Source organism: Alosa sapidissima, chromosome 7 (genome assembly GCF_018492685.1).
Source record: "Alosa sapidissima isolate fAloSap1 chromosome 7, fAloSap1.pri, whole genome shotgun sequence".
NCBI lineage: Eukaryota > Metazoa > Chordata > Actinopteri > Clupeiformes > Clupeidae > Alosa > Alosa sapidissima.
In genome coordinates this window covers 33,922,496-33,950,236 of record NC_055963.1, presented here as the reverse complement: position 1 = coordinate 33,950,236, position 27,741 = coordinate 33,922,496, and the positions used below count along the sequence as shown (strand labels likewise).

The 27,741-nt window shown below is 43.0% G+C and overlaps 2 protein-coding genes and 1 long non-coding RNA gene across 6 annotated transcripts in view; 2 read left to right on the top strand and 1 right to left on the bottom strand.

The window, feature by feature from the left end:
• The window catches only part of nkain4 (sodium/potassium transporting ATPase interacting 4), a 68,792-nt gene extending 56,868 nt beyond the window's left edge, over positions 1–11,924 (top strand). Inside the window, exons 6-7 of one of the 2 annotated variants that reach the window (XM_042098449.1) lie at positions 7,160–7,244; positions 11,640–11,924. In XM_042098449.1, the coding sequence (XP_041954383.1) occupies positions 7,160–7,244; positions 11,640–11,649 (95 nt within the window). In that variant the 3' untranslated portion in view covers positions 11,650–11,924. Of the gene's footprint in view, positions 1–7,159; positions 7,249–11,639 lie in introns of those variants that run through there. The other variant, XM_042098450.1, reaches the window with a different exon arrangement.
• Positions 11,925–11,952: 28 nt separating this feature from the next.
• Positions 11,953–13,832, top strand: LOC121713655. Its single transcript, XR_006032906.1, has 2 exons — positions 11,953–12,339; positions 12,453–13,832. It is a non-coding gene; the product is annotated as an uncharacterized LOC121713655 (long non-coding RNA).
• Positions 13,577–19,323, bottom strand: birc7 (baculoviral IAP repeat containing 7). 3 transcript variants are annotated; one of them, XM_042098446.1, is made up of 7 exons: positions 18,673–19,323; positions 17,848–17,947; positions 17,661–17,742; positions 17,270–17,315; positions 16,278–16,487; positions 15,778–15,918; positions 13,577–15,082 (listed from the first exon to the last, which is right to left on the bottom strand). In XM_042098446.1, the coding sequence occupies exons 1-7, from the start codon at positions 19,274–19,276 to the stop codon at positions 14,880–14,882; spliced, it is 1,386 nt and encodes a 461-aa protein (XP_041954380.1). In that variant the 5' UTR covers positions 19,277–19,323; the 3' UTR covers positions 13,577–14,879. The 3 variants fall into 3 exon arrangements, with proteins under 3 accessions (XP_041954380.1, XP_041954381.1, XP_041954382.1); XM_042098447.1 differs by having other exon boundaries at positions 15,853–15,918; XM_042098448.1 differs by lacking the exon at positions 15,778–15,918.
• Between the last annotated feature and the right edge of the window lie 8,418 nt (positions 19,324–27,741).

The window sequence follows — 27,741 nt, the reverse complement described above, 5'->3', positions numbered from 1 at the left end:
TTATCTTCAAATGTAGATATTCCAGCTGCCTCGACTCTCTCACTTTTTAAACTAGTAAGGAGGGCAGAGAGAAGGATGTGTGTGTGTGTGTGTGTGTGTGTGTGTGTGTGTTTGATGGGGAGCTATACCGTAAAAGCATAGCTGCACTGTCTGAGCCTCTACATTTGATAGGCTTTCCCCCTGACCCCCCACTGCCACCCCTGTAACTCATTTTGTTGGCCCACCCCCTCCTCCCCACACATACACACACACACACACACACACACACACACACACACACACACACACACACACACACTCCCTCTTCCATTGCCTCAGCCATGGGTTCACCCATCTGAATAATTACTGATGAGGAGCCATCAATATTTCAGAGCTGTGCAGTTGGAGGTCTCCATGAGACATTTACCCCACCATCCTCCATTTCCACACTATTTACATGGTACATCTACTCTCTCTCTCTGTGTGTCTGTGTGTGTGTGTGTGTGTGTGTGTGCGTGTGTTTGTGCGTGTGTGGGTGCATTTGTCAGTGTGTGTGAGAGGGAGAGACAGAAATGGATATATGGATAGAGCTCAGTGTGTGTGTGTGTGTGTCTGTGTGTGTGTGTGTGTGGGTGTGTTTGTCAGTGTGTGTGTGTGTGTGTGTGGGTGTGTTTGTCAGTGTGTGTGTGAGAGAGAGAAATGGATATGTGGATAGAGCTCCGTGCGTGGGTGTGGGTGTGTGTACGTGTGTGTGTGTGTGTGTGTGTGTGTGTGTGTGTACTTAAAGGACCTAGCCTGCCAGAGAGTGACAGAAACATGGAAAGCCTATTTAGGTCCATCTGATATATAGATCACTGACATGAATCCCTGACTTGACCTCTGACCCCATTCTGAGAGGTCAGAGGTCATGCCAGGCCCCACCCAGCCTATGTGAGGTCATTTACCATTTCAGCTGTTTGAAGGCTTCAGCTGTGCAAACCTCTGCCTCTGCACTGCTGTTAATCACATATATGACCAAAGCTAAAAAGCACCAGGCTGGTTAGAGAGCACATGCACACACACACACACACACACACACACACACACACACACACACACACATTGGCCCAACCCAGAAAAAAACATGTAGGTTGGATAGTACATATACACACATGCATACACGTCAAACCCAAAAACACCAGACAGGTTGAATGATATGGACACATATACACACACACGTCAGACCCATAAACACCAAGCACGCTGGAGCACGCACACACACACACACACACACACACGTCAAAACCTTTCAGAGGGACTTCATTGGTTTTCCCCTCATCAATTTAGCAGCGTGACACACACTCTGAGAGCTCTGGGCCACGGGGGTCCACACTGTAGGAGAGCTTGGCTTCTTTAGCGTGCGTTGCAGGGGTATGAACCTCGGCCGGTGGTCTCTCTCTCTCTCTTTTCCTGTCTGTCTTTCTCACTGGGTCTGTCTCATTCAATTTCTTTTTCATCTGTTCATCACAGTATTTTTTCAACTGATTTTTTTTATTTATTTTTTTTATCCCTTCCTAGTTTTCTCTCACACACATTATCCCACCCTCTTCACGCTGGCTTTCCTTCAAATTAGTGACCTCAGCCTCATTGCAAAACACACACGCCAGGCATAACCCCCACCACACACACACACTCACACACACACACACACACACACACACACACACACACACACAGCCCATACACCTATTAAACTCTCCAGGGACCCTAGAGGGCCTCTCGGAGTTAACCCCACACACACTGCCAGCGTGTGTGTTTTGGAACTGTGAGAGGCCTCGTGTAAGCCTCATGCTGGGAGACAGACACAGTTCACCTGGCCATGGCAGGGGGGGTGGGGGGCAGTGACACACAGGGCAACGGGGTTAAACCACTATGGAAAAAACTGCCCCATTTACCCGGGTCACATACCAGCAGTGCAGTCTCCACCCTAGCCACCCACTAGCCCATTACCCACCGCCGCCGCCTCACCCCCCTGCTGCACTGCGTAATTAATCTGGCCATAAAGTAATCTCCAGAGGGCTGTACCACTCAGAGAAACAGGCTGGGGGTGGGGAGATGACATTAAGAAGAAAGTAATTGACTTTTGCTTTACTGTCAGGTCCCCTTTCTTCTTTTATGTGTATGTGTGTGTCTGTGTGTGTCTACCTGTGGATATGTCTGTGTGTGTGTTTGTCCATGTGTGTGTGTGTGTGTGTGTGTGTGTGTGTGTGTGTGTGTGTGTGTGTGTGTGTGTGTGTGTGTGCATATATGTCTTTGTGTGCTTGTATAGTATTTGTGTGTGTTTGGTGGTTGTGTGTGTGTGTGTGTGTGTCCTGCCCTGACCATCCATCAGCAGAGAGGATAGAAGGCAGAGGTCATTAGCATGGACGTGGACACACAGTAGCTGAGCCTCTGAAAGAACAATCTGAAAAATTCAAATCCATTCACTTACTTAGCAGGCAGCAAGCGAGTGTACCTATACAGTCAGCATACGTGCTTGCTGGGAAATGGAGTCATAATGTGCATGCTAAGCAGTGACTAGCTCTTCAGTGGACATGTTAAAAGAGAGTGGGGAAGAAGTAGGAGTTTAAAGAGCTATAACTCCAGTTTAATCCGGCTTCTAAATTTGTATTGAGCACTGAGCCAGACCCCCACCAGTAAAAGCCTGTGCCACTGTGTTTATTTTTGGTCTCTCATTTGTGTGTGTGTGTGTGTGTGTGTTTGTATGGGTCTTTGCATCTGTGTGTGTGTGTGTGGGGGAGGGGGGTTGCATCTGTGTGTGTGTATGTGTGTGTGCTCTCATTCTTTTTTGTCCCCTCTTCTCAAAATGTGTTTGTGTGAGAGAAGATGTGCATTTGTCTGGTTGTGTGTGTCTATTGGCTTCATTTCTATAAACATGTGAGGGTCCAGATAGCATTCCTCTCCCCAACTCCTCCTCTTCTTCCTCTCCTCTCCTCTTCCTCTCCCCTCTCCTCCTCTTCTTCCTCCCCTCTCCTCTCCTCTTCCTCTCCCCTCTCCTCCTCCTCTTCCTCTCCTCTCCTCTCCTCTTCCTCTCCCCTCTCCTCCTCCTCTTCCTCTCCTCTCCTCTTCCTCTCCCCTCTCCTCCTCCTCTTCCTCTCCTCTCCTCTCCTCTTCCTCTCCCCAACTCCCCCGTCCCACTCACCTCATTATTCTGCTTCCTCATTTCTTTTCAGTCTTCTTCCTCTCCTCTCTCCATCCCTCCTCTCTCTACCTCCTCTCCCCTCTCCTCCTCTTCTTCCTCTCCTCTCCTCCCCTCTTCCTCCCCTCTCCTCTCCTCTTCCCCTCTCCTCTCCTCTTCCCCTCTCCTCTCCTCTTCCTCTCTCCACTCCTCCTCCTCCTCCTCTCCTCCTCACCCTCTCTGCTTCCGTTTGCTTCAATGTGCTCCACTGCAGGTGGAAAAATGAAGAGAATGATAATGTGTCAGGTATATTTTGATGTGCTTTCAGTACTCTCTCTCTTTCTCTCTCTCTCACACACACACACATACACACATACACTCACACACATACAATCACACTTTCTTTCTCTTTTTCCCTACTTATGTCACACTGACACACACACACCCAGAGAGAGAGAAAGAGAGCGAGCCTCCTCTGTCACATACACACTGAAATTACAAACCCAAAGTATTACTCCAGCCTAAGCCTGCGATGAGTAGAGCTTATCCTTGTGGGGCGACACAAAGCTCGCTGCATCGCGTCTCCTCTCTCTCTCTCTCCTCTCTCTCTCTCTTTCTCTCTCTCACTCTTTCCTTCTCTCCCTCTACTCTCTTTCTGTTTCTTCCTCTCTTTCCATTTTCCACATCTACCTCTTCTTCTTTCTCTCCATCTCATAAATAACCTTCTCTGTCCTTCTTCCCTGTCTATCTCCCCCTCTCTCTCTCTCCTAAATACCCCCTCTCTCTCTCTCCTAAATACCCCCTCTCTCTCTCTCCTAAATACCCCCCTCTCTCTCCCTCTATATCTAAATCCAACACGCCCTTTTTCTCTTCCCCTCCTCTCTCTTTTCCTCTTTTTCCTTCTCTCTCTTTCTCTCTATGTGTGTTCCTCTCCCTCCTTTTCTCGGAGCTTAATGAAGGTCGTATATAATAAGTCTGGACTCCCAGTGGTCACTTGTGGCTACTGGCTCATTAAGGGCTGTGCTAATTTGCTTACTCAAAAAGTTTGCTGGGAGATAGAGAGAGAGAGAGAGAGGTGGATAGAAAGTGTCTGAGAGAGAGAGAGAAGAGAAAAGAGAAAGAAGAGGAAAAGGCATGCTGGGAAACAGAGAGAGAGAGAGAGGTGGATAGATAGAAAGTGTCTGAGAGAGAGAGATACATCGAGGAAGAGAGAGAAGAGAAAGAAGAACAGGAAGTGTGAGGGAGGAAAGAGACACAAAGGAAGAAGAAGAATGGGAGAGGTAGGGATAGAAAGAGAGAAAGATGGGGGGATGAGAAACAAGGCTAGGGATGGAGAGATCATGATAGGGGGAGAGAGAGAAAGAGAAATAGAGAGGGAGGAAATAGAAGAAAGAGTGCTAATGACATGGAGGCACAAGATGACAAAGTGAGTGAGTGAGGAGTGAGGGAAAAGAAGTGGAGGAGGAGAGAGAAGAAGAAAAAAAGAAGAAGATTATGGAGGGAGAGAGGAAAGGAGAAGCATGAATAAAGAGAGAGCAATCCCAGCTCACTCAGCTTGTCTCAGGCAGGTGTTTCTCTCTATAAACATGAGCGCCTGCCTCCAGAAAAGAAAATAAGCAGAATATCAGCCTGCCGCCCCAGAGCCCCAAAGCCTGAGCGGATTTCCTCCCTTCTGCAGCACAGGGAGAGCAGCACCGAGCAGGTGTGCAGATGGGAGAGAGAGAGAGAGAGAGAGAGAGAGAGGGAGAGGAGAGAGGGGAGGGAGGAGAGAGAGAGAAAGTGGGGAGATAGAGAGGAGGAGAAAAGGAGGAGGTAGGAGGAGAGAGAGAGATGGGACGAGTGAATGCGTGGGATGCTAGATGTAGAGAGGAAGGGGGGAAGAGAGAGGGATGGTAGGGGAGAAGAGGGGAAGAGGGGAGGAGAGAGCGATGGTGGGGAAGAAGAGGGGAAGAGGGGAGGAGAGAGCGATGCGATGAGTGAGTGGGATGGTAGAGAGAGAGAAGAAGGGGGGAAAGAGAGAGGGATGGTGAAGAGGAGGAGAGCGGAAGAGACAGAGAGCTTTGTGTCGGACCACAGGGATCAGCTCTACTCATTGTGGGCTTAGGCTGGAGTGATACTTCTGTTTAGAGTTTTGAGGAGGGGGAGTGTTGTGTGTGCATGCATGCACATGTGTGTGTGTCTCCAGACACAGCATTTGTGTGTGTGTGTGTGTGTGAGTGTGTTATCAGCATGGAGCAGACACCCACTAGGAACGACTCAAGGGGAAAAAGCTTCTTTTTAAAAGTAGGTCAAAGTAGCGCAGTGCTAGCGTTAGCATGAGCGCGGCAGGGCTACCATGATGATGAGTCACTACGGCATCTAATCCATAGAACTCACTGTGACCAGAGAGAGAGAAAGAGGGGGGGGGAGAGAGAAATGCTTTGGAAATGCAAAAAAATATTTGTCATGCCAATAAAGTTGAACTGAACTGAATTGAATTGAATTTTTGAGGTTTAACCATGAGCCAGTATTCAGAGCTTTACTGCAAACCTATGAGATCTCCATGTGTTCCACCATCAGATTAAAAACAGCAGGACAGCCCATGCCCACAGCATCTCCTCACCTCTTACAAAGACTACAGGAGGGAGATGCAGAGGACAGGAGAGTGCAGGAGGAGAAAAGGGAGAGAGACCGTATGAAAAGAGAGAGATGGAGAAAGAAACATGTAAAAAGAAAAGAAAGTAAAAGAGAAAGAAAAGGGAGAGAGGGATGAGAGAGGGAGAGAAGAATATGGAGAAAGAGAGAGAAGAGTATTGAAATTCCTATGGAGAGAGAGGAGTGTGTGTACACACACACAGATGCATGTGAGTTTGGTCTGGTGTGAATCCTGCCTTGTTAATCTGCTGGCTCACAGCCAGATCACCGTGCTGATGGATTATGGTGCAGGGACGTGATGCAAGAATGCACCATCGCCACGGTGATGCTCAGTGCCCTGCATGGCTTAATCTCAGCCAGGACGGAGATCTTTGCACAGACACACACACACACACACACACACACACACACACACACATGCATGCATGCACATACACACATGTAGACAAGATACACACACACAAACACACACGTATAGCAATGTCAAATGTTAAAAAGGCAGCACCAAAAAAAATGGGGAATAGGGTCAGTAGGACGTTGTCTATGTGTGTGTGTGTGTGTGTCTCTGTGTGTGTGTGTGTGTGTCTCTATGTGTGTGCAGTATCTGTGTCTGTATTTTTCAGTGTTTTCTTGTGAGTGGTTTGTTACTGTGCTCAACCATCTTTGCTCAAACCACTGCCCTGAAACCAACATTCCTCTGATCTCTCCCTGGTTACTTATTTCCACTGGTGTGTGTGTGTGTCTGTGTGTGTTTATCTAAGTGTGTCAAGCCCCATGGGTAGCAAGGGGTGAAAAGGGCCAGCAGAGAAACATCAACACAGCCTAGAACTCCTCTCCTGGCTGAGTGAGATTGCAGGTCTCTTTCTCTTGTCTATCTCTCCTCTTTCTCACTATCTCTATCTTTTTCACACACACACACACACACACACACACACACACTTACACACACACACACACACACCTTAGCTGACACCTGTCCCGGCATCAAATCACTTTATACAAATCATGTAGTGTGGGTACTGCCACCTTATCTGATCTTGGGGTTCTGTCCTCTATCCTATGTGTCTGTTAGTGTGTGTCTGTTAGTGTGTGTGTGTGTGTGTGTGTGTGTGTGTTCATGCGTGTGTGTTTGTTGCTGGTATCAATTGAATTATCACTAGAAATCTATCATGTACCCATGCACATTTTGACGGTGTGATTTTCAGCAAAGCACCTTTTCATTTGATGTTATCACGTGTATTATTTTCCATATGTCACATTATGATCATGCAGCACCCTCATCTGTTTTTGTTTTTCAGTTATGTGTTTGTCATGCTTATCAGGTTTGTACACTTGAATTCATTTCATTATGATTTATTTATTTTGTTCATCTTTTTGTGTTGCTTTCAGTTGATTTTATTGGTGGATTTGACCCATTCCCACTCTACCATGTCAATGAGAAACCATCTCACCTTCTCTTAAAGCCCATGTACTTGTAAGTATCCGTGTGTGTGTGTGTGTGTGTGTGTGTGTGTGTGTGTGTGTGTGTGTGAGTGTGTCTGTGTGTGTGTGTGTGTGTGTGTGTGTGTGTGTGCGAGAGAGAGAGAGAGAGAGAGAGAGAGAGAGAGACAAGGAGACGCTGTGTCTATGTGTGAGAATGAGAGCGCTGTAGAGCTGGTCTGTTTGTGTGTGTGTGTGCGTCTCTGTGTGTGTTCGTGTGTGTATGTGTGTGTGTGTGTGTATTGAAAGTATGTTGATGTGTGACAACTTTCCATTACAGCGCCAGCGAGTGGAGTCTAACATTTCCTGCTAGCGATCTCCGTGTTTCCTCTATTTGTTATCCACAAACAATTATTTCTGACTCACTCACCAGCCTGTAAGAGGCCCACAGGGAAATAAAGCAGCGTTTCGGACTTTAACTGCGGCCAGAGGACCGATGAGGACGCCACTAAAATTGGGCTTCATTAAGTCGACTCTGGACTCTCCGCCAGCAACTGCCTCTCCGCCGCTCACTCTCATTCTCCTCTCCCTTAGATATTAATTACCAGCGTCTCTTTTTGGTTAATTAGGATGAGGCTGTAATTAGTGTAGTTTATTAGGCGTTGCAGATTTCTTTGCGTCTGTGTGAGTGCGTTAGTGAGTAATTAATAGTGGCATTAGACAAATGATGAAGCTGGGCAGACCAGGACTGTTATCAGCAGCTTCATCTGGGTCAAGGGCAAACTGGCGTCATTACCAGCAGCAAAGCACCCACTCTGGCCCGCTCTGGGGTGCGTTTCCCAGAACCATAGTTGCTTGTTAGCAACTTAGTTGGTTGGAAATGGGAACTTGCATTGCAACCAACAAAGTTGCTAACTTAGCTAATTTAGTTAGCAACTATGGTTTTGGGAAACGCACCTCTGATGGAGTGAAGCATGGATTTCAGAAATACATCGGAAAAGATGTTCAATTCCTCGTGCTGTTGGGTAGGGACTTCCCACAGCGGCCGATCAACAACCAAGCCTAGTTATCGCAGTGCAGCATGACGCATGACACAGCAGCAATTTGCTCGGTTGGCGCGTCGGCTGCAGCACTCTCGCCGCAGGCTGTACTCCTAGCCGGGATCCGCGAGGTATAAATCATGTTGGGAGAGTGGAGAAGCCCATGGAAAATATTGGGAGTAAATGTGGAAATGGACGCCATTAGTGTTTAATGGGTTTTGACACTTTATGTGGTAATCCAACCCCTTGTGAGTGGAAAGGAGTTGTTATTTTTTATTATGATTATTTTCCAGCTACTCTCTGTAATGGGGCATGATGGGAGTTGCTGGGAATGCCCTTGCTGCATTGTCAGTGTTTGTTATGCTCTGACCTGTTGAGCTGCCCGTCCCAACTCTTAGATCTGAACTGGACACAAACAGCCACCCACCAATTAGCTGAGGGGAGCAGGCCGTCTCCGAGAGATTCATAAGAAGAAGTTGTTGTTTAGGATACCACAGTATACAAGCAAAGGAAGAGACGCTTCCCTGTAGTCGGGAGATGTTTCCAGAAAGGCAGACTCCCCGTGAGCTGATGCGGTGACCTCCCAGGATTGTGTGGAACGGAGGAGGAGAGGTTGTTGCCCCCCGAGGCTGAGTGTTTTGGCTGCGAGTGTGGAATTTTCACGAGCGCCACAGGCAGCCTTTATCTCAGATCATCGTAATCAAGTGCGGTTTGGGCTCTGCCACTCCTTTCCGTTGTCACATATTTCACATACAGCCTCCCACCCCCACTCCCTAACACACACACACACACACACACACACACATACATATGTTTAAGGTAATGACTACTAGCAGTCAGTATACACAAGTATGCAGTGTTGCCGCTCTCCCACTACACAAACACAAACACACACACACACACACACACACACACACACACACACACAGGTCCAGGATAATGACTGCTAGTTCACAGTTAGTATACTACTGTATACCTCTCAAACATTCTCTGTCCCCACCCAACCCCCTGTCCACACACACAAACACACACACACACACACACACACACACACACACACACAGGTCCATTATAATGAGTACTAGTTGGGCTTTGTCGCGCTGCTCCTCTCTAACATGCTGTGTCCTGCGAGTCCTTGTGGTGGAGGGTTTTTCTCTCTCTGGCCGTCTGTGGAACACAGCGGTGAATGGATCCCTCCCTGAGAGTGTGACTTCGGACTTCGTTTGAGTTAGGCCCCTAAATTATGCAGGAATGGTAATAAGAAGGAGCAGAAGTGGGCTTTTAATTTCTGCGTTCCTCTGTGTGTGTGTGTGTGTGTGTGTGTGTGTGTGTGTGTGTGTGTGCCTGCAAGTGAATATATTAGATGGGGACGCCCCGGGACATTCGACTTGACAGTTTAATCAGGCGGGCCCCAAATGAGATGTCCCTGTCTGTCTCTCACTCCCGTCTAGCCTCTCGTCTCGTAGTGCAGCAACGCCATGATGGAGGAGGGATTATAATAAATTACCCAGCAGGTGTTGCACACTGTGTGTGTGTGTGTGTGTGTGTAGGGGTCACTAATTCACAGTGATGCCAGTAACGCGTTACTTAGTAGTCTATTTTGACCACTTTTTTGGTAACGAGTAATCTAACACGCTACTATTTACAAACCAGTAATCAGATTAAAGTTACTTATCAAAGTCACTGTGCATTACTATTTTTGTAATTTTCCTTAGTAAAAAGATATATTCTTTGGTTTCTTCCTGTCTCGGGGATTAACGTCATGTAGGCTATGCTCACGTTTTCAGCATGAGGACAACTCAAGTGTAAAACCACCAGCGACACAAACGTAAACAACAATGGAGGGAGGAGAGAGATGCACATTTGATCTATACAGTCATTATTTTGAGTTTGTGTCAGCTAAACATGACAACATTAAGGTACATTGTACATTCTGTGCTGGCGACAAAGTGCTGTCTAGCTAGACATCCCAAGTCTCCCGAAGTTTTGGGAGTCTCCCACATATTGATAGCGGCTTCCTGACGCCCGCAAATTACATAAAATCTCCCGGAACCTAGAGCAAACAAGAGCACGCAAGCCAGTCCGGACTTCAAATCGCGTGTACATCTGAGTTTAACGCACACACAACGGAGAGGGAGAGAGAGAGGAGTGGTGCGTGTGTGCCTGAAGCGCATCCAAGACAGAGAGCATCCTGGTCTGTTTTGCTAAATCAACCAATCAGTTTTCAGTGTAGGTGGGCTTATATCTCTTTTCTCCCGAACTTAATTAATCAGTTCAGTCAGTGTATCTAGGAACAGGAGCGTCATGGCAGAGTCAGTGCCCCTCAAAAAGGAACATTTAAGACCCAATTCACATCAGACTACACAAAAGTGTACCCATTTGTCTCATAAGAGTAAAACATTATGATAGTCTTGCACACTGCACTGTTTGTAACAGTGACTTTAGCATTGCTCACGGCGGGTTAAATGATTGCAAAAGACTTGTTGAGGTGAGTTTAACAAGTGTAATTTCATTTGCATATTACTCAGGCCTATACTAGATGGTTAGTTGCCAAGGCTACATGAAAAGGCCAAACTACCAAAATCTACATATTTTACTATCACAATTTCTATCAATAGGCCTTCCTTATTTGGTGTACTGACTAGACATTATTGAACAAACATCTGAATTTCAGTATCTAAGTAGGTTAGGTTGGGATGTCTGCTATACATTGTTGACATTACTGTTAAAATGCACTTCCAGTATAGTGAGTATTGGCAAAACCGGTTATCATTTTTATGTTGAGGCGTGAGGGTGTTGTCGGCAGCTGCCAAAAGTAACTAATAAAGTAACTTGTAATCTAACTTAGTTACTTTTAAAATCAAGTAATCAGTAAAGTAACTAAGTTACTTTTTAAAGGAGTAATCAGTAATCAGTAATCAGATTACTTTTTCAAGGTAACTGTGGCAACACTGCTAATTCATCCCTACAGGGTTGGGATAATGACAGTATCCTGTTGACTCTGGGACAGCATCCAGTTCTATTGGTTCTATTGGTTCTGTATACAGGTTCTACCTCAGGTCAGGTTCTGTCAGGACACCAGGTAGTAGTACCACAGGTAGCCCTGTTTAGTGTGCAAGACCAGGTGAACAAGGAGAGAGGCAGAGAGATAAGCAGGCCTATGGCTTTTCAGGGAACTACTAACACTTCAAAGGAAGCCGATACACCTCATTCAGTGTTTAACTTCAAAAAAGAAAAGCTAACAAGACCCTCCCTGTGTGTGTGTGTGTGTGTGTGTGTGTGTGTGTGTGCATTTGTGTGTGTATCTAATATATACATGCAATGTATAATATATACATGTTATCTGTCATTTAGACTCGTAGTCTACTTCATAAGCCACTCTTGCATTGTCCTCTGTCTCTGTGTTGCAGGTCTACGTAAGTGAAGGTCTGCGCTGGGATGGACGGGTGGGCTCTGGAGGCTCTGGAGTCCAGACTCTCCTCTCTCCCTCCCTGGGCCTCCGCCGCCCCACATGCCAGGCCACCGACTCCGCCACTTCCTCCCTCTGATCCTATCGGACCTGATCTGATGGGGTCGGATCTGATCGTCTCTCTGCTTCTTGCTATCTCAAACGCGCCGCTCTGCGGTGCGCTGTCCAGTAATTACCATGCTTCTCATGCTCTGCTGTCAGGGGGATTGGGGAATGATGACCGCGGGTGGGGTGGGGTGGGGGGGGGTGGGGTTCTGTCAGGGCGAAACTATGTAACTAGGGACCAAACTCATTCCGTGGGTCACACACAAAAGCAGCTGGAAAACTCCCCTCTCAATTGTTTGACACAATAGTGTTTTTGTACGTATGTGTGTGGTGTTTTTTTTTTTTTTTTTTTTTCTAACGTGGTATTGAAATTGTAGCAGCCAATCTGCCGTAGTCGTCGTCTAAAGTGTTAGCGACTGATAGCTTGACCTGTGCAATGTATACACACATACATACGTACAATCATATCTACACTCACAAATTCTCTCTCACACGTACACGCACCCAAATACCAGTGCACAAACATAACCACACACACACACACTACACACACACACACACACACACACACACACACACACACACACACACACACAGTGAGGGTCTTGTTTGCTTTTCTTTTCTGAAGTTAAACACTGGATGAGTTGTGTTGCGTTCCATTGAAGTGTGTTTACCTACGCACAGGATCTGCGCACGACACGCACACAAGCACACACACACACACACACACACACACATAAGCCCAGCAGGAAAGGGGGGTGGAGGGTGGGGGCTCCAAAACAAAGCAAGCAACCCTCCCGTGGCTTCCCTCTAAGAATAGAACAAAATAAGGGAAAATTGGGATGGGGGGGGGGAGTGAGAATTCCTCTTGGATTTTAAAAGAAAGACTTTTTTTAAAAGAAAGAAGAAGAAAAAAAACTGCAGCTGTTGACAAAAAAAAGTATTTAAATGCTGTTCTATGCTGTAAATCACTAAGACCGTTCGTTTGTCCGATTTCAGTCTTAATTTTAATTTTTGTCAGTGTTGTATACTGTGAATATATCCATGAAGTTATCAGTATTTAATTTTTTACCCTCCCAATGAAACGGAGGATGCAATACATTTTTTAAAAATGATACATTGTAATGTTATCTTTAATCAATACATTTTAAAAAAGAGAGAGAAAGAGCCTCATCTTTAGCCTTTGTGCACTGTGGTAATTTGTAATTCTCTAGTCTTTGTTTTGATTTTACCTTTTCACGTTATACAGAGACAAACTGACAACATGTCACCAGTATCTCTCTATGAACAATGATCTCAAAAGTGTTCTGGAAAGATGTATCCTGTTTATGCATTCATGTTTATAGCAAGAAGGTTCACATTGAGAAGACTTGGGAAAAGTTGATACAGTGGCAAAGAATGAGTGACATGTTACAGTGGGTCGACATTAAGGAGTGTCTAGATGGTTTCCTTATGGAACTTTTGTTTTTCTGTGTAACTCCAGTTGGCATAGCAATAGACTTCTGACACTATATCTAAGTGCAAGTGTTTTACTTGTTTCAGTTCAGACTGGAAGAAGTTGAACAGGTGACTTGATCAGTATTCTGTATTTGCTCATGATGGCAGCCCTCTGCTGTTCAAATGTATCACTACTGCCCTCTAATGCTCAGTTAGCTTCAGTGCAGTCCAGACCGTCTTCTGTTGCTACAAATACCACACACATTGCAAGCCTGTTTTTCATCCATTGCTTTTGTTTTGTTTTTAACCTTAGCCATGAATTACTGTGTACTGTGTGCTTTGACCTGCTGTAACTCCTTGTGCATCTTCAGTTAGCCTTTGCATGTATACGATAAGTCATACACACCAATACACTGTTTTATAAATCCGTGATGGATCAACCACTCATATACTTGTATGAAAGAAAAGCTCAAAAACAAATAGATTCATCCTGCCCCTCCACCTCATGTCTCCAATAACATGTCTTCCATTGTCCCTCTTGGCAGTGTGCCGGTGCTCGACGGCCGGTAACGTGATCGCCGTCTGTCAGTGGATGTGTTCGGTGTTCAGAGTGTAAATAGACGTTTGTTAATAAAAAGTGTACTTTCCATCAGCCGTCTCCGTTCGCCTGTATTTGTGCAAGGGATTAGGCTCTGTGTGTGTGTGTGTGTGTGTGTGTGTGCGCACTGTTGACCTTGTCTGAATTTACCCAGGAGGAGAAAAGCAAGCCAACCTGAGCTCCGGAGGAGGCTTTGCTGAATAGATTTTGTTGTTTTTTTCAGTCAGAGAGGAGGCCTGGTAGCCCTGTGGCTGTTGATGTAGTAGCAGGTTTCACATGCAATCAGCTTTGCTGTACGACCTATGGACATGATCTCAGTGAAAGGCCTGCGACAAAAGAACGAGCCAGAGTTTTTTCTTGCAAATGCTCTCTTTATTATGACTTTAAATCCCATGAGTACAACAAAATAGTAAAGGATTGTCATTTCTACCATCATATAAGACACATCTGTTTGAGTGTGTGTGGGGAAGAAGGGTTTGGGCTTGTTTTGGTAAAAAAAAAATCCAGCTTTACAATATAAAACATCTTAAGAGATTTCTTACCAGGAAACTGAACCCATTAAATCCATCCTCAAGTGTGAAGATAAAGAACTTCCCCGTTATTCACCCAAGACCACCCCAGTACAGTCCCTGCAAGGCAATGTGGGACATGTATGCAGGCTTACATGTCTTCACTGTTTAATATTCTGCCCTCGGCGAGACCTGCTATTCAGATCCCACACAGTGTTCTAGTAGCTCAGTATGGGTGTGGATGTGGCCAACATCAGACACATGTTTGTGTCATATGCACCAAATGAAATAAAACTAATACTGATTATCACCTCATCAAGGACGTGTGGAAGCTCTCTGTCGCCTCCTAACGCTATTATTTTTAGCTTGTTATGCTGCAAACTCTGGGTTCGTTGGAACGTGTAGGCTCACACAAGCACACACGTACGACGTGTGAGTGTGCTGCTATCAAAGCTTGCTGTCTCTCAAACACATACACACACACACACACTGCTCTGTATGTACTGTATATGCATGTGTATGACCTGTGTATGTGTGTGAGAGAGAGACTGGTGTTGGTGTGTGTGTGTGTTTTTTTTTCTTTTCTGATCACTCATGACATGAAGGCGCGCACACTGCCACGGATGACCGCTCGGCAGATGGGGCAGTGTCTCAGGCTGGCGGCACAGTCTGTGCAGACCACCAGGTGACCGCACGGGATGAACACGATGGACACCGCTTTGTCCATGCACACCTTACAGGTGCGCTCCTCCTGGAGCTGACGCAGCTGCTCCTCCGCGCTCAGGTCTCCTAGAGCTGCAACACACACACACAGGTGCAGAAGTAGAGAAACACAAGTGTGAATATATGCAGAAGATAATGCCAAGGAACACACATGTTTGCAATCACACAGTACACACACCACACAGGAAGACACTCAGAGATGCATGACACACACACACATCACAGAATCAAGACACAGAGGAACTCATATGAGCTCAGAAAGCATTGTGACTACTTAGAAAGCACACAAACCTACACAACAAGCAGAGTGAGAATGCAAACCGTTAAATCAAGCACACACAAACACTAATGCAAATCCATGGCCAGAGGGAAGAATTTCTGAAACTCTCACAAGTTCACAGGTACAAGCACAGGAAGTGACACTGTCTTCTAACCAATACCTGACCCATTCTCCAAAACACCTACAGAATGGCGTGTGTAGACTTGCCACATGTACATTTGTGTTATCTTACACCCAAAAACACAGTTCACACAAAGTTCACACTCTTTTTGAGTATTTAGTTTACGAATACACAATCTTCACAAGCATGCACATACTCTGGACACATATTTTACACATGCATAGTTTATACACACACGAACACACACTACACACATGAAAACATGTCACACACACACACTACTACACACATGAAAACATGTCACACACACACACACACAAACACACATTTAACACACAGACCGGCCCCAATGCCAAAGTTGCATACCAAACCACACCACGGGCATTTGCGGGCCCAAAGCAGAAGCAGAAGCAGCATTAGCATTAGCATGAGGTATGTGACCTTTGGCCCTGGCTGTGACCTGCGCTCTCCTCCCACCGCCACTGTTGCCCTGTCTCTCCACCGGCTCTACAAGGAACAAACCAGCAGCCCAGTTACCCACGGGGGGGTTGTTAGTTCAATGACGCACGCACCTCCGATACCCCTCTCTGGGATAAGTACTGTCTGTATGTATGTATGTAACTCAGTGGTAACTAATCAAAGGGTAAATCTACACCTTGCTGAGGTGCTGGCTTACTCATTGAAGACTTCAAATAAACAAAAAAGTGTTGTTGCACACTCAATCTTCCGATGCAGCAATCTCCTTCATCAGACCAATGTGTCGCACAGAGCACCAAAAAGGAAATTATCGCATCGGTAGTTTGAGTGCGCAACTACACTTTTTCCTTGTAACTATGGTAACACAACCCCACTCCCCCACCCCCCACCTGTGGTCTGCTCGCCCCGTAGCCGGTCTTCTTCCTCGGCCTGCAGGATGTCGGCGACCAGGTCAGACACGGAGGTGTAGTGGCGGCCGGTCAGCAGGTAGCGCGTCTGCACCAGGCTCTCCACCAGCGACGCCTGGAAGCCCATTCCCAACACCGTCTGCACGACGGGGGACAGCAGGGCTGGAGACGACCCCTGACCCCCCACCACATCTGCCGCAAGGCCACAGGTGACACACAGAGAGGGACGGGAGTCAGGGAGGGAGCCATGGTGCTTCTATATGGCGCTAGGCCTGCCCCAGGGGCTGATTTCTTGAAAAATGCATTACTGCGATGTAAATGGCTTCGAGCAAATGTGTACATGGTAAGACTGCTCAAGGAAGTGACCAGGTGTACATTTCACTGCTAGTTGTATGCTATTATAAGTGTATGGGACAAATAAATCTCTCTTAAATCTTGAATCTTGAAAGTGTCAACTCAGTGTAACATGGTAACTGTGTTATATCAGTGATCTCTGCTGTTTTCAAAGAGGCATTGCGCTTTTAGATGCGAGGCAAGATGTTTTCAGATATAAAGAATAATTGTATGCTATTTGATGTGCTAACTTCATAAAACAGGTATGCTGTTACGACACAGAGGGGCGCCACACAAAAGTTGCGTGAATTCTAACTCAACTGCCCAGGAGAGAGAGGCACTTGGGTGGGAGGCCAATATCTACTTTGCAATGCTAGTATTGTTCATAAACTCTCCCTAACTGCTGATCTGATGAGCGGCACTGTAGGAGACAGTAGTCTGCAAAGGGTTTCACTAACGAATATCAAAAAGTTGACAATATATTTACAGAACAAATGTGACTAAATTTATATGCAGTTTTGTCAACACATGCATAGCGGCTTACAGTAGCAACCATGTTTTCTAGTCCTGTTTTTTGCACCATCACCAACAACAGATTATTATTTTGACCCTCTGGTATATGAATTAGTCTGTTCACTTACCGCTCCCAGGGGTTATGTCTCTGCTAGTAGGAGGCTGGGAACCACCCTGGAAGAAAAGTTTGGATAGGATGCGTTGTTAAAGTCACATACACATACCGGTGCATAACACTATGTGCCATTTTCGCGTACATGGATTATGTCTAGCCCAAAACAAGAAGCTGTTTTCAGAAATCTCCATTAAAAATATATTTTAGTCTACTGGCCCTAAAATTTGAATCATAAACCCTTAATTATTTGAAAATAACCATCGGATGTCCATGAACTCAGGGATTATTAAGAGATTTGTGGCTGAAAACAGTATAGACAATTTAAGCATTAACAGACTCAGTGTAAAAACGGATACATTTAAAGAAATCTTTTTTTCCTTTCCTTGCCAGACCGTTATGCTCACCACTGTCTCGCCCATGTGGAAATAGGACTCCTGGATGTTGCTGACATATTCACGCCCTCTTGTTTGAACCAGAAACTCACACCTGGAGTCATTTGTGGATAAAATTCAGAGCATTAGAAAGAGCTCTGTATTAATTAAGGTATTATTTAAATACATCACTGTTTATATAGGCATTCACATTTCTTACCGTGGAAACCATTTGGCATGTTCTTGCCATGGGTCATCTCCAGGCTCCCAGTTTCTGAGGCCCCCATCACAAAAGAAGCACTTGACATTGTCCCCATGGCCTGAGAGGAATACATTTCTTGTTTACCACTTTTTCATCCTCTCCCTCTCTTTCTCGTCCACAGTGTGAATTTCACACAAATAGGAACATGCAGAGGGGGGGGGGGGGGGGAGTAAAGTCAACTGAGTAGGGTCAAATAAGACAAAACTAATCATGTTGCTGACCCAACACTGACACTAAACAGAGGGCAAGAGTGCAGGGTGTCCACTGTTCTTACCGCATGATCAGATATAGCCTACATCTTCTCACGCAGTCTCTCTTTCTGACATGTCTGACAAAAAAACTGGTCAGTCCAAAGAGAAGTAAATCTCTGATGTTCATTCTTTGAAAATAACATTCCGGCTTAATGGAAAACAGCTAGTTCAGAGAGAGCTTCAATAGCACCGCAACGGTCTCGCCCTGTCTAGTTTTTTCTCTGCGCGCATCAGTGTCAGCGTGACTATAGTCGCGTGATCCTACACACAAAGAGGAACATCCTTTAGCGATCCGTTTCATTGCGTGTTTTTGTGAAAAGGACATTTTCACTCAAATGTTTATTGACAGGGACACTTATAACAGTTTGGTTGTGTCAATTATTTAAATCGTTTACTTTTTTGTGACCATATCACAGGTAGCATATATCACCAAAAAGTTGGTAGCCTAAATAGGCTATGATTAAACAATTAAAGAGAGATCTTTCATTTCAAACAAAATGGAAGGACAAAAAAACAATTATTGATTACGTACCGGTATAGAAAAAACCTGCCCTGGCAAGAGCATCAGGTTGGACAGATGCTCCCGTGGGCCAGTTGTGATACGTGGTCAGTCGAGAATCCTCCGACTCCATCTCCGGGTAAACTGACTGTCCACCAACTCCTTGATCATCCACCGTCATCCTCTGAAGTTGACTCAAGAGTTGTCCATCCACGTCGTCAGGAGACCCCGGTACGGGATATCGCCGTATATTGCCAACATTTCTGTTTAGCACGAAATCACAAGTAGGAAAGTGCCTCTTATGTTCTTCCAACGCACTGTCTCCGTGAACCCAGTATCTCAGTATTCCCTCACAACAAAAACATTGCACCTGGTCCCCGACCCCAAGAAAGTAAAAGCCGGCTCTTGCCAGGTCAGCCGGGGTTACCGGTGCATTGCTTGGCCAGTTTTGGAAAGTTCGAAAACGCTCCTCCTCGCTGCGCATCCCGGGTTCCACCCCAGGGTCCGCGGTGTCCGTGCTTTGGTCATCCGTCATGTTGGGGCTCGCGTAAAGGCTTCCATCCGATCTTGTTACCGTCATTCCATTTACGTTCCATAGTGGACCATCCAGATGTGGAACAGAGTGGCCAGTAGCCATATAGACTATTATGGACGGACACTTGCGCAGTAGGCTTTACCATAAAGCGTTCCAGAATGCACCCATTGGTCAAATGGCTCATGTGGTCTTGTCATGGAAGCATAAACACAACAATAACAACAACTCATAGGGAATGTAGGTCGGGGACCATAAGATGATATTTCTTTTTGTTTATTTTTCTTTATTTGATTTTGGTCTAATCCTGGGCAATCCAGGATTTAGGCCTTTTGAAGGCTATGTACACCCCCATTTCACGAAAAAGTTGGGATGCAAAATGTAATTAAAAACAGACTGCTATGATTAGCAGGTCATGTAGAGCCTATATTTAATTGAGAGTAGTGCAAAGACAACGCATCAATTGTTGAAACAGACAATATAGGATATATATATATATATATATACACATATATGTGTGTGTGTGTTCATTTTTAATGTAACCCAACCCTTGTGTTCTGTTCTGTGGGACCCGTTTTCAATGCTTGCCTAAAGATAACATATGATATTGTAACGATTTGATAGCGACACACATAGTTCTCCAATCAGAAGGTTTATTATCTATATACGAGAGCAGAATACATTGCACACGGGGCATCTCAAGTACACACACACGCTACACATACAGGGGTGGACGCAGCCCCCCACACAAAGAGGATCACACACGAGGGAGAACTAAAAGGGAAACATGTTACAATAAAGACGCTAACATTACACTAAAAACTAAGGAGAAATACAGACATAAACCCCAAATGTTCGCTCCCGTATCCCAGCATACCCTGCGTGGGAGAACGCTAACAATGTCTTGTACGCCGACGTTACAATATTTATTATTTCCTAACTCAAACTCATTGGCCTTGGCTCATTTCCTGTGAAGAACACAAAAATAAACGTATTTTCAATGACTGCACATGTGTGTGTGTGCACACACACATAACTATTACATAGGAGGAGATTGGGTCTGGACCTGAGTGTAATAACTGTGTCTTCCTGTATGTGGGTGTCTGTGTGTGTGTCTGTGCGTCTGTAGCCTATGTCTGTCTGAGTGTAGGTGTCTGTGTGCGGGAATGTTGTCTTTCTGCACATGCTATTCCCACACAAAGTTACAACGTTATACATTTCAAGCACTTACACCTGTTCTGATTAAGTTCTAAGAAATAAGCATCAATAATGATTAAAACAAATCTTGTTTCTATTTTTGTACCTTTTTTTATAATGGAATTAGCTCATTTTCTCACAAAAAAACAATAACGATTATCATAAATCTGATCTCACACGGGTAAATGGCCAATATGAACCATAAAATCATATATATCATTGGGAATTGAGCTAAGTAAACATGTTTAAGTATTTTTACAGAAATAAGTATTTTTAACAAATTGTTATGGCTATATTGATTTACAGTTTTTTACAACTGTTTACACACATTTTCAAAATTCTATGTCTATCTTCACACACAAAACCCACAATTGCTGCAAAATGTCTCAAATCTCCAGCAAAATGACACACAACATTCAAAATGTCATAAACATGTATTTAAAGCAAACATTCGCCTCACATTATAAACACTTTTGTCATAATATGACATTTTAGATACATCATGTACACTGTTGCTAAAAACCTAAACCTCTTCTGTCTTTCATGGGCTTTATATGTGTATTTCCATACAAGAGTGAAAGTTATCTACAGAGAGAAGTTGAACACATTAAAAATGCAAGCAATATTGAAACCAAAAATAGTGATTTTTCCCAAATTTGCTGTTGCGAATACAGTATTTTACAGCCAACAAGAAAAAAACAAAGCAAAATACAATGACCACCAGATGTACATGGAGTTTTGAAAATGCTGATTTTGCCTTAGACGGCAATGACTGACTACTATCAAATTACTTTGCTTTTTCCAAAGAAAAGTGTGTGTGTATGTGTGTGTGTGTGTGTGTGTGTGTGTTTGCGTGTGTGTGTGTGGGGGGGGGGGTGGTCGTGTATGTATTCATAGGCCTATAGACCCTTTCAACTGCAGAAACAAACATTCCTAAGCGTTCCTAAGGTATTTCTGGAGGCACAGAAACATTTATTGAGCTAATGGTAACTTGGGGACAAACAAAAATAGAGTAAAAAAGACAAGTTTGACATAAGTCAACTTATTGTAGAACATTAAGCTAGAGTCCGATTACAGTAATTTTCCTTTCAAAGTATCTGCATTGGTTCTGAACATTTCAACTGGAAACCCTTTAGGAACAGATTGAAAGGGTCTATACCTATATCTATTCATAGACAAGGCAATGATTGGATGGTGTTCAGTAAAGTAATGAGTGTTTACACATGTGAAGAGAGAGTGTGAAGCACTTCTGATTTAGTGTGGCATTTTGATGGGTTGTGTTTGAAAAACGAAATCAAGTTACTTCCTGTTAGATTTTTGTGTGTTAGGTAGAAAATTGTGTGTAGTGTTTAGCGTGAGCTTTTCTGGTGAGTCAAAAACTGTAAAAGAAGTGAAGCAACAATGATAAACATACACCAAGGTTTTTAGAGACCTGTTGCTGGCCCCGACCCTTGTAAGGTGTTCATATTTTTGTTACACAGCCAATGTTCCCTGGTCTGGTGGACCCACCACATTATTGAACCAATGCAGATACTTGAATGAATCTGACTTTAGCGTAATGTTCTACGAAAAGTGTAGACCTGACCTGACGTCATAATACTCAATTCTAGTAAGAATTTGAGTCTGATACTGCTCCATTTGGACGTGATTATGGGGTGTGTTTCAACCTATACAGGAGGGAAAATGCCACTGCCCTCAATTGGATAGACCTAACCAATCAGAGCAACAAAATGCTTACCGTGAACCATCCTTCTTCTCCATCAATGCCTTAAATTTGTTTTCTGGTTGCTTTTTAAAGTTATTGTGCTGTCAAAATCTTGTACAACAGGGAACTTTTTTGGAAATGGGGTTTTAAACCTGTCAGCTTAGTCTAAAGTACTGATACACTTGAACAAATTGTATTTTGTGATATTGTATCAATTGTCAAGTATAAATAGTTTACATGCAAAGACTTGTGACAGACATGGGATCAGTTTGTCTTGTGTTGAGTGGTATGATGCTGGATGTACAGTAAGTAAAATCCCATTGCATAAAATAGGGCCTAGTAATATTCTTATTGTGATTTTATATATGGTGGTGAACCTCAAAAGTAGACAAAAAACATACTGCCTTGCTTAGTTACTGCAATCTATTGCACCATAACCCCTCATGATGTGTGTGTGTGTGTGTGTGTGTATATATATATACATACATATATATACAGTGGTATTTGTACTTTACTTAGGCTAAGTAAAATTTATAGTGCATACTTTTGACTTTTACTTCGTTACATTTTACAGCAATTATCTGTACTTTTACTCCGCTACATTTCTACAACACCATCGTTCCTTTTTACGATACATTTTATGATCAGTTTTTTTTCCTCTCTGACAAACATGTTTGTTTTACCGAGGGGTTGCTACCAAAGATTCTGGAGCGCTACGTGCATTCTTAGAAACATAAGCTTCTAGGCTAGACCAGGCAAAGCGTGAGCTTGTAGCCATCTGCATTCGGTAGGCTATATTCACCAGACCCATGGCTACACTGTACATGCAAGTGTGTTCTGTGCCTTTCTCTGTCTGTTATCTGCAGCGTTAGGGCCTCCTCTCCGATGAGATTGCTATCCGCGGATCAGCGAAGTTACAGGCTATGCCCATGCTTCTGTCACACGTCTGATCATTTGCGGCAAATGAATGGTAGACTATTAATGAACCGGTGGCCGGAAAAAATGTAACATTTTCCAGATTAGGAAATATTCCTTAATTGTGTGTGATTAAATAAAGATGCATAGCCTACAATTGGGGGGTAGTAACGTGAGCGCTCATTCAATGTCTATGCGTCTGCGCAAGTGAAACTGAACTTAATCATAAAGACACCTTTCTCAGCAACTTTTCTGTTCAATCAGCATAATTGGCATTACGATCCACCCGACGTTTCCCTTGTCTACCCCGTTAAACTTCAGGCTCTCGTGTTTTGCTGAATGATATTACTCAGCAGATCACCCTAGTAGATAACCAGAATTACAGTCTCTAGAATTGTAGGTCAGAATGTAAACTGGGCCACAGATGGTAAGCACAACTGCATTAACTTAAAACTATCTAGTCGAGTATAACCTAAAACTAGCTTAATTAAAATGCCACAGCCCATACTGATTTTTCCTTTTAGAATATAGATATTAAGAGAATAAATCATTATGCAAATACTTTTACTTTTAATACTTAAAGTACATTTAAAAGCAGGTACTTTTTACTTTTACTTAAGTAGGGTTGTCATTGTGGTACTTTTACTTTTACTAAAGTAAATATTTCTCTGTGTATTTGTACTTTTACTTAAGTACTGAGGTTCAGTACTTCCTCCACCACTGTATATATATATATATAGCCTACAGTATGCATATAATATTGCTATGTGGTGTGCGCATTTCACCAACCCCTTCAGACCGGTTTTTTTCTGTTGAGCAAAAAAAATATTATTCAGCTGATTTTTACTCCTCTCCAATGTAGAAATAAAGGGGAAAAAATTATTTTTTGCTAAATCATGTCTTTATTACTATTTTTAATGTCCATTACAATGGACGCCTCAACTAAATAGGTTTAAAATGACATGAGGACTTGAGGACATGAGGAGTGTTTCTTCCCTATGTTTTTTACATAGTAGTATTGAAAGTAATAATCACATATGACTTTAAACATTTGGAACTGAATGTTTGCATGTGTCTGAATGTGTTTATATGTCTATGAGCAAGTCAAAACATGCACATTAACTAATGTGCCGGATTGCGTCCACACAATACCTGTGGTGAATGTTCAGCAGTTTTCAATATACACACACAGTTTGCATTGTTTTTTGCTTTTTGCACTGTTGTTTTCACACAGTCTTATGAACTGAACTGTTAAATTGAATTTTTTAATTACATGTTCCAATACGGAACACCGGGGTATGTTTGCAACATATTTGTTTGTGTATATGGAGGGAATGTGCTTTACTAAAGTGTGTGTGCTCATTTTACTAAATTGTGCGCTCAATTTTGTAAATCACATGCTTGTTTTACTAAACAGTGTGTTTATTTGACTACATTGTGGGCTCATTTGCTAAATTGCACTCTCATTTTATTTCATCACATTCTCATTTTAATGTTTGGAAAAAGAGCACACAATTTATATATAAAATAAGCATACTTTTTAATAAAACGAGAGCAAAATTTAGTAAAATGAACACACTATGTACTGTAGTTAAACGAGCGCACAATACACAAAAATGTGTGCACAATCTAGTATATCGAGCGTACAACTTAGTAAAGCGAGCACATGATTTAGTAAAACGAGTGTATGTTTTCTCTATACATAGAAAATCTTGCAATGACACGTCATTGCAAGATTTTCTATGTATAGAGAAAACATACACTCGTTTTACTAAATCCCAGGAGATGTCATTGCAAGATTGTTTTTGTATCAAGATAATATACACTCGTTTTACTGAATTATGCACTTATTTTACTAAGGGTGCGTTTGTAAATTGCCACTCCAAGTGCTCTGAGCCAACTCTGAAACTTTTAACCATTCGTGAATTTGGAGCGTGGGTGGAATTATCGTTCATTTATTCAAAGTGTCACACTCTCGGGGCATCCAGAGCGTACTCTGGGTACTGTTATACTAACGAGAATAGATTGTAACATAGTTAGTACGGAACCCTAGAGCGGTCATTGCAAGATATTTTTTTGGTATATATCCAGATAATGTGCGCTTATTTTACTAAATTGTGTGCACATATTACTAAATCGTGCGCTTGTTATAGTGTACTCGTTTGACTAAATTTAGTAAACGTGCGCACAATTTAGTAAAACCTACGCACATTATACTAAATAGTGCACTCATTTTACTAAATTGTGCTCTCATTTTAATTGTTGTAAATTGAGCGCACAATTTAGTAAAACGTGCACACAATATAGTGAAATGTTATGTAAAATGTAATAAACTAGTTTTTTGAACTTCAGAGAGCTATTCAATTTTCAGAGTGTCAGATTGAATTTACGAACGCACCCTATTGTGCACTCGTTTTACTACATAGTGTGCTCGTCTACTAAATCATCCACTCTTTTTAGTAAATAGTGGACTCATTGTACTAAAATGTGTACTCATTGTACAAAAAATAGCACAATTTGACTAAATGAGCCCACCATTTAGCAAAATGAACACACTATTTAGTAAACCGAGCACACATTTGACTGAATTCAGTGCACAATCTAATAAAATGAGAGCACGATTTAGTAAAAATTACGACACATTTTAGTAAAATGAGTGCACATTCATCCAAAATAGCTGAAATAAATAAAAAATGCATTCAAAATTATAGCTTGGGTCTTGAGGATATGTCAGAACCTTGCCTGGTGACACTAATTAAATGTGTTGGCTAACATCTCCCAACACCTGATGTCCATTGGGAAGGACATTAAACTTTGAAAAAATCCTGTACTACACTGTTATGAAATATATTCAAACTAACATCAAATATCATCACCTGCAATGGTTAGAATTATACTGAGTGCAAATTGGTTAGGCTATCATAAACATAAATTTATATTTATGAGGGGAAAAAGGTGCTTAGTCCTGTTCCTATCTAGCTTCAGAGCCATGCTTGTCTTGTCTGATGTCTGAAGTGCTCTCAGATCAAGTTACAGTCCCTAACTGCATTCTGATTGGATCCTGATGACCCAATCAGTTACAAGTCAAGTCAAGTTTATTTATATAGAGCATTTCATACACAGAGGTCATTCAATGTGCTTTACATAAACAAAACCAAACAATAATAACAAATAAAAGCATAGAAGGGCAATATAGTCAAAGAATAGTTAAAAGGTAAAGATCATAATAAAAAGAAAACATAAAACACAAGGTAAAATCATTTAAAAATAAAGAATAATTAGTAAGCAAAAACAAAGGCAAAAGTAGTAAAAAAAGTAATAAAAGACAAAGTAGAATAATTATCAAGGCAGATTCAGAATTTGTAACTCGGCACAGTTAGCAGAAAGCATCTGAGAACAGTTTGGTCTTAAGTCTAGATTTAAATCTGGCTACAGTTGGGGCCTTTTTGATGTCATCCGAAAGTTGGTTCCACAGCTGAGCCACATAGCAGCTAAAAGCTGCTTCATCATGTTTAGTTCTAACTGTATGTTTTACTAGCAGGTTTTTCACCTGGGACCTGAGAGGACGAGAAGGTGTGTACTGCTGAAGCATGTCTGACAAGTATTTAGGGCCTGCTCCATTTACTGATTTATAAACAAGCAATAGTGCTTTAAAGTCAATTCTGTGACTTACTGGAAGCCAGTGCAAGGACTTAAGAATTGGAGTGATGTGATCAGTTCTTGTAGTTTTTGTTAGAATCCTAGCTGCTGCATTTTGTATCACCTGAAGCTGTTTAATTGTCACGACACCACCTCGTCACTCTGCTCCAACGATCTCCCAATCTAATTCCCCTGTCTACTGATTACCCAATCATCCAATCTCCCGTTTGCCACTCCCCAGCACCTGTAGCCAATCTCCTACTGCCTTTATAAACCCCTGTCACTCTACTCTCTCTGTCTGGCCTCTTCAACGGAGACACTTACTCCAGCGCACGGACTGCTCCTTGTTTCTGGAATTTCCTGCTACGTCCCAGGTTGTAGAACTTTTATGTTGGACATTTTCTATTGGACTTTTTCTGTTGGACGATATCCTCTTGCAAGATTGGAGCCTTTATGTAGGACTGCCTTGTTTGTCAAGTCAAGATCTTCTGAGCGTTAACTTCACTTCAAGACCGTGTTTAAATTCTCCTGCCTTGGTTGCTGTTCAAATTAAAACGACTTGATTGAGCCTAACATTGTTTCCTGAGTCTGTGTGCCCTGACATTAATAGTCTTTTTAGGAAGCCCTGTGAACAGTCCATTGCAGTAATCAACCCTGCTGGAGATAAATGCATGAATGAGTTTTTCTAAGTCATGCTTTGACATCAGCCCTCTGAGTTTGGCAATATTTTTGAGGTGGTAAAAAGCTGATTTAGTTATCGCTTTCATGTGGCTGTTGAAATTTAGATCACTGTCAATTAATACACCAAGATTTTTAACAGTATCCTTTGCCTTCAACCCTTTTGTGTCAAGGAGAGCGGCAACCCTAAGTCTTTCCTCCTTTTTACCAAATATAATTACTTCAGTTTTTTCTTTGTTCAGCTGAAAATTGAGACATCCAGGTGTGTTCTATACACTGACGCATAGATTCAAGAGGACCATAGTCGTTTGGTGATGGAGCTAAGTAAATTTGTGTGTCATCTGCATAGCTATGATATGAAATCAAATTATTTTGAATGATTTGTCCAAGTGGGAGCATATAGTGGTTGAATAATAGTGGCCCCAAGATCGACCCC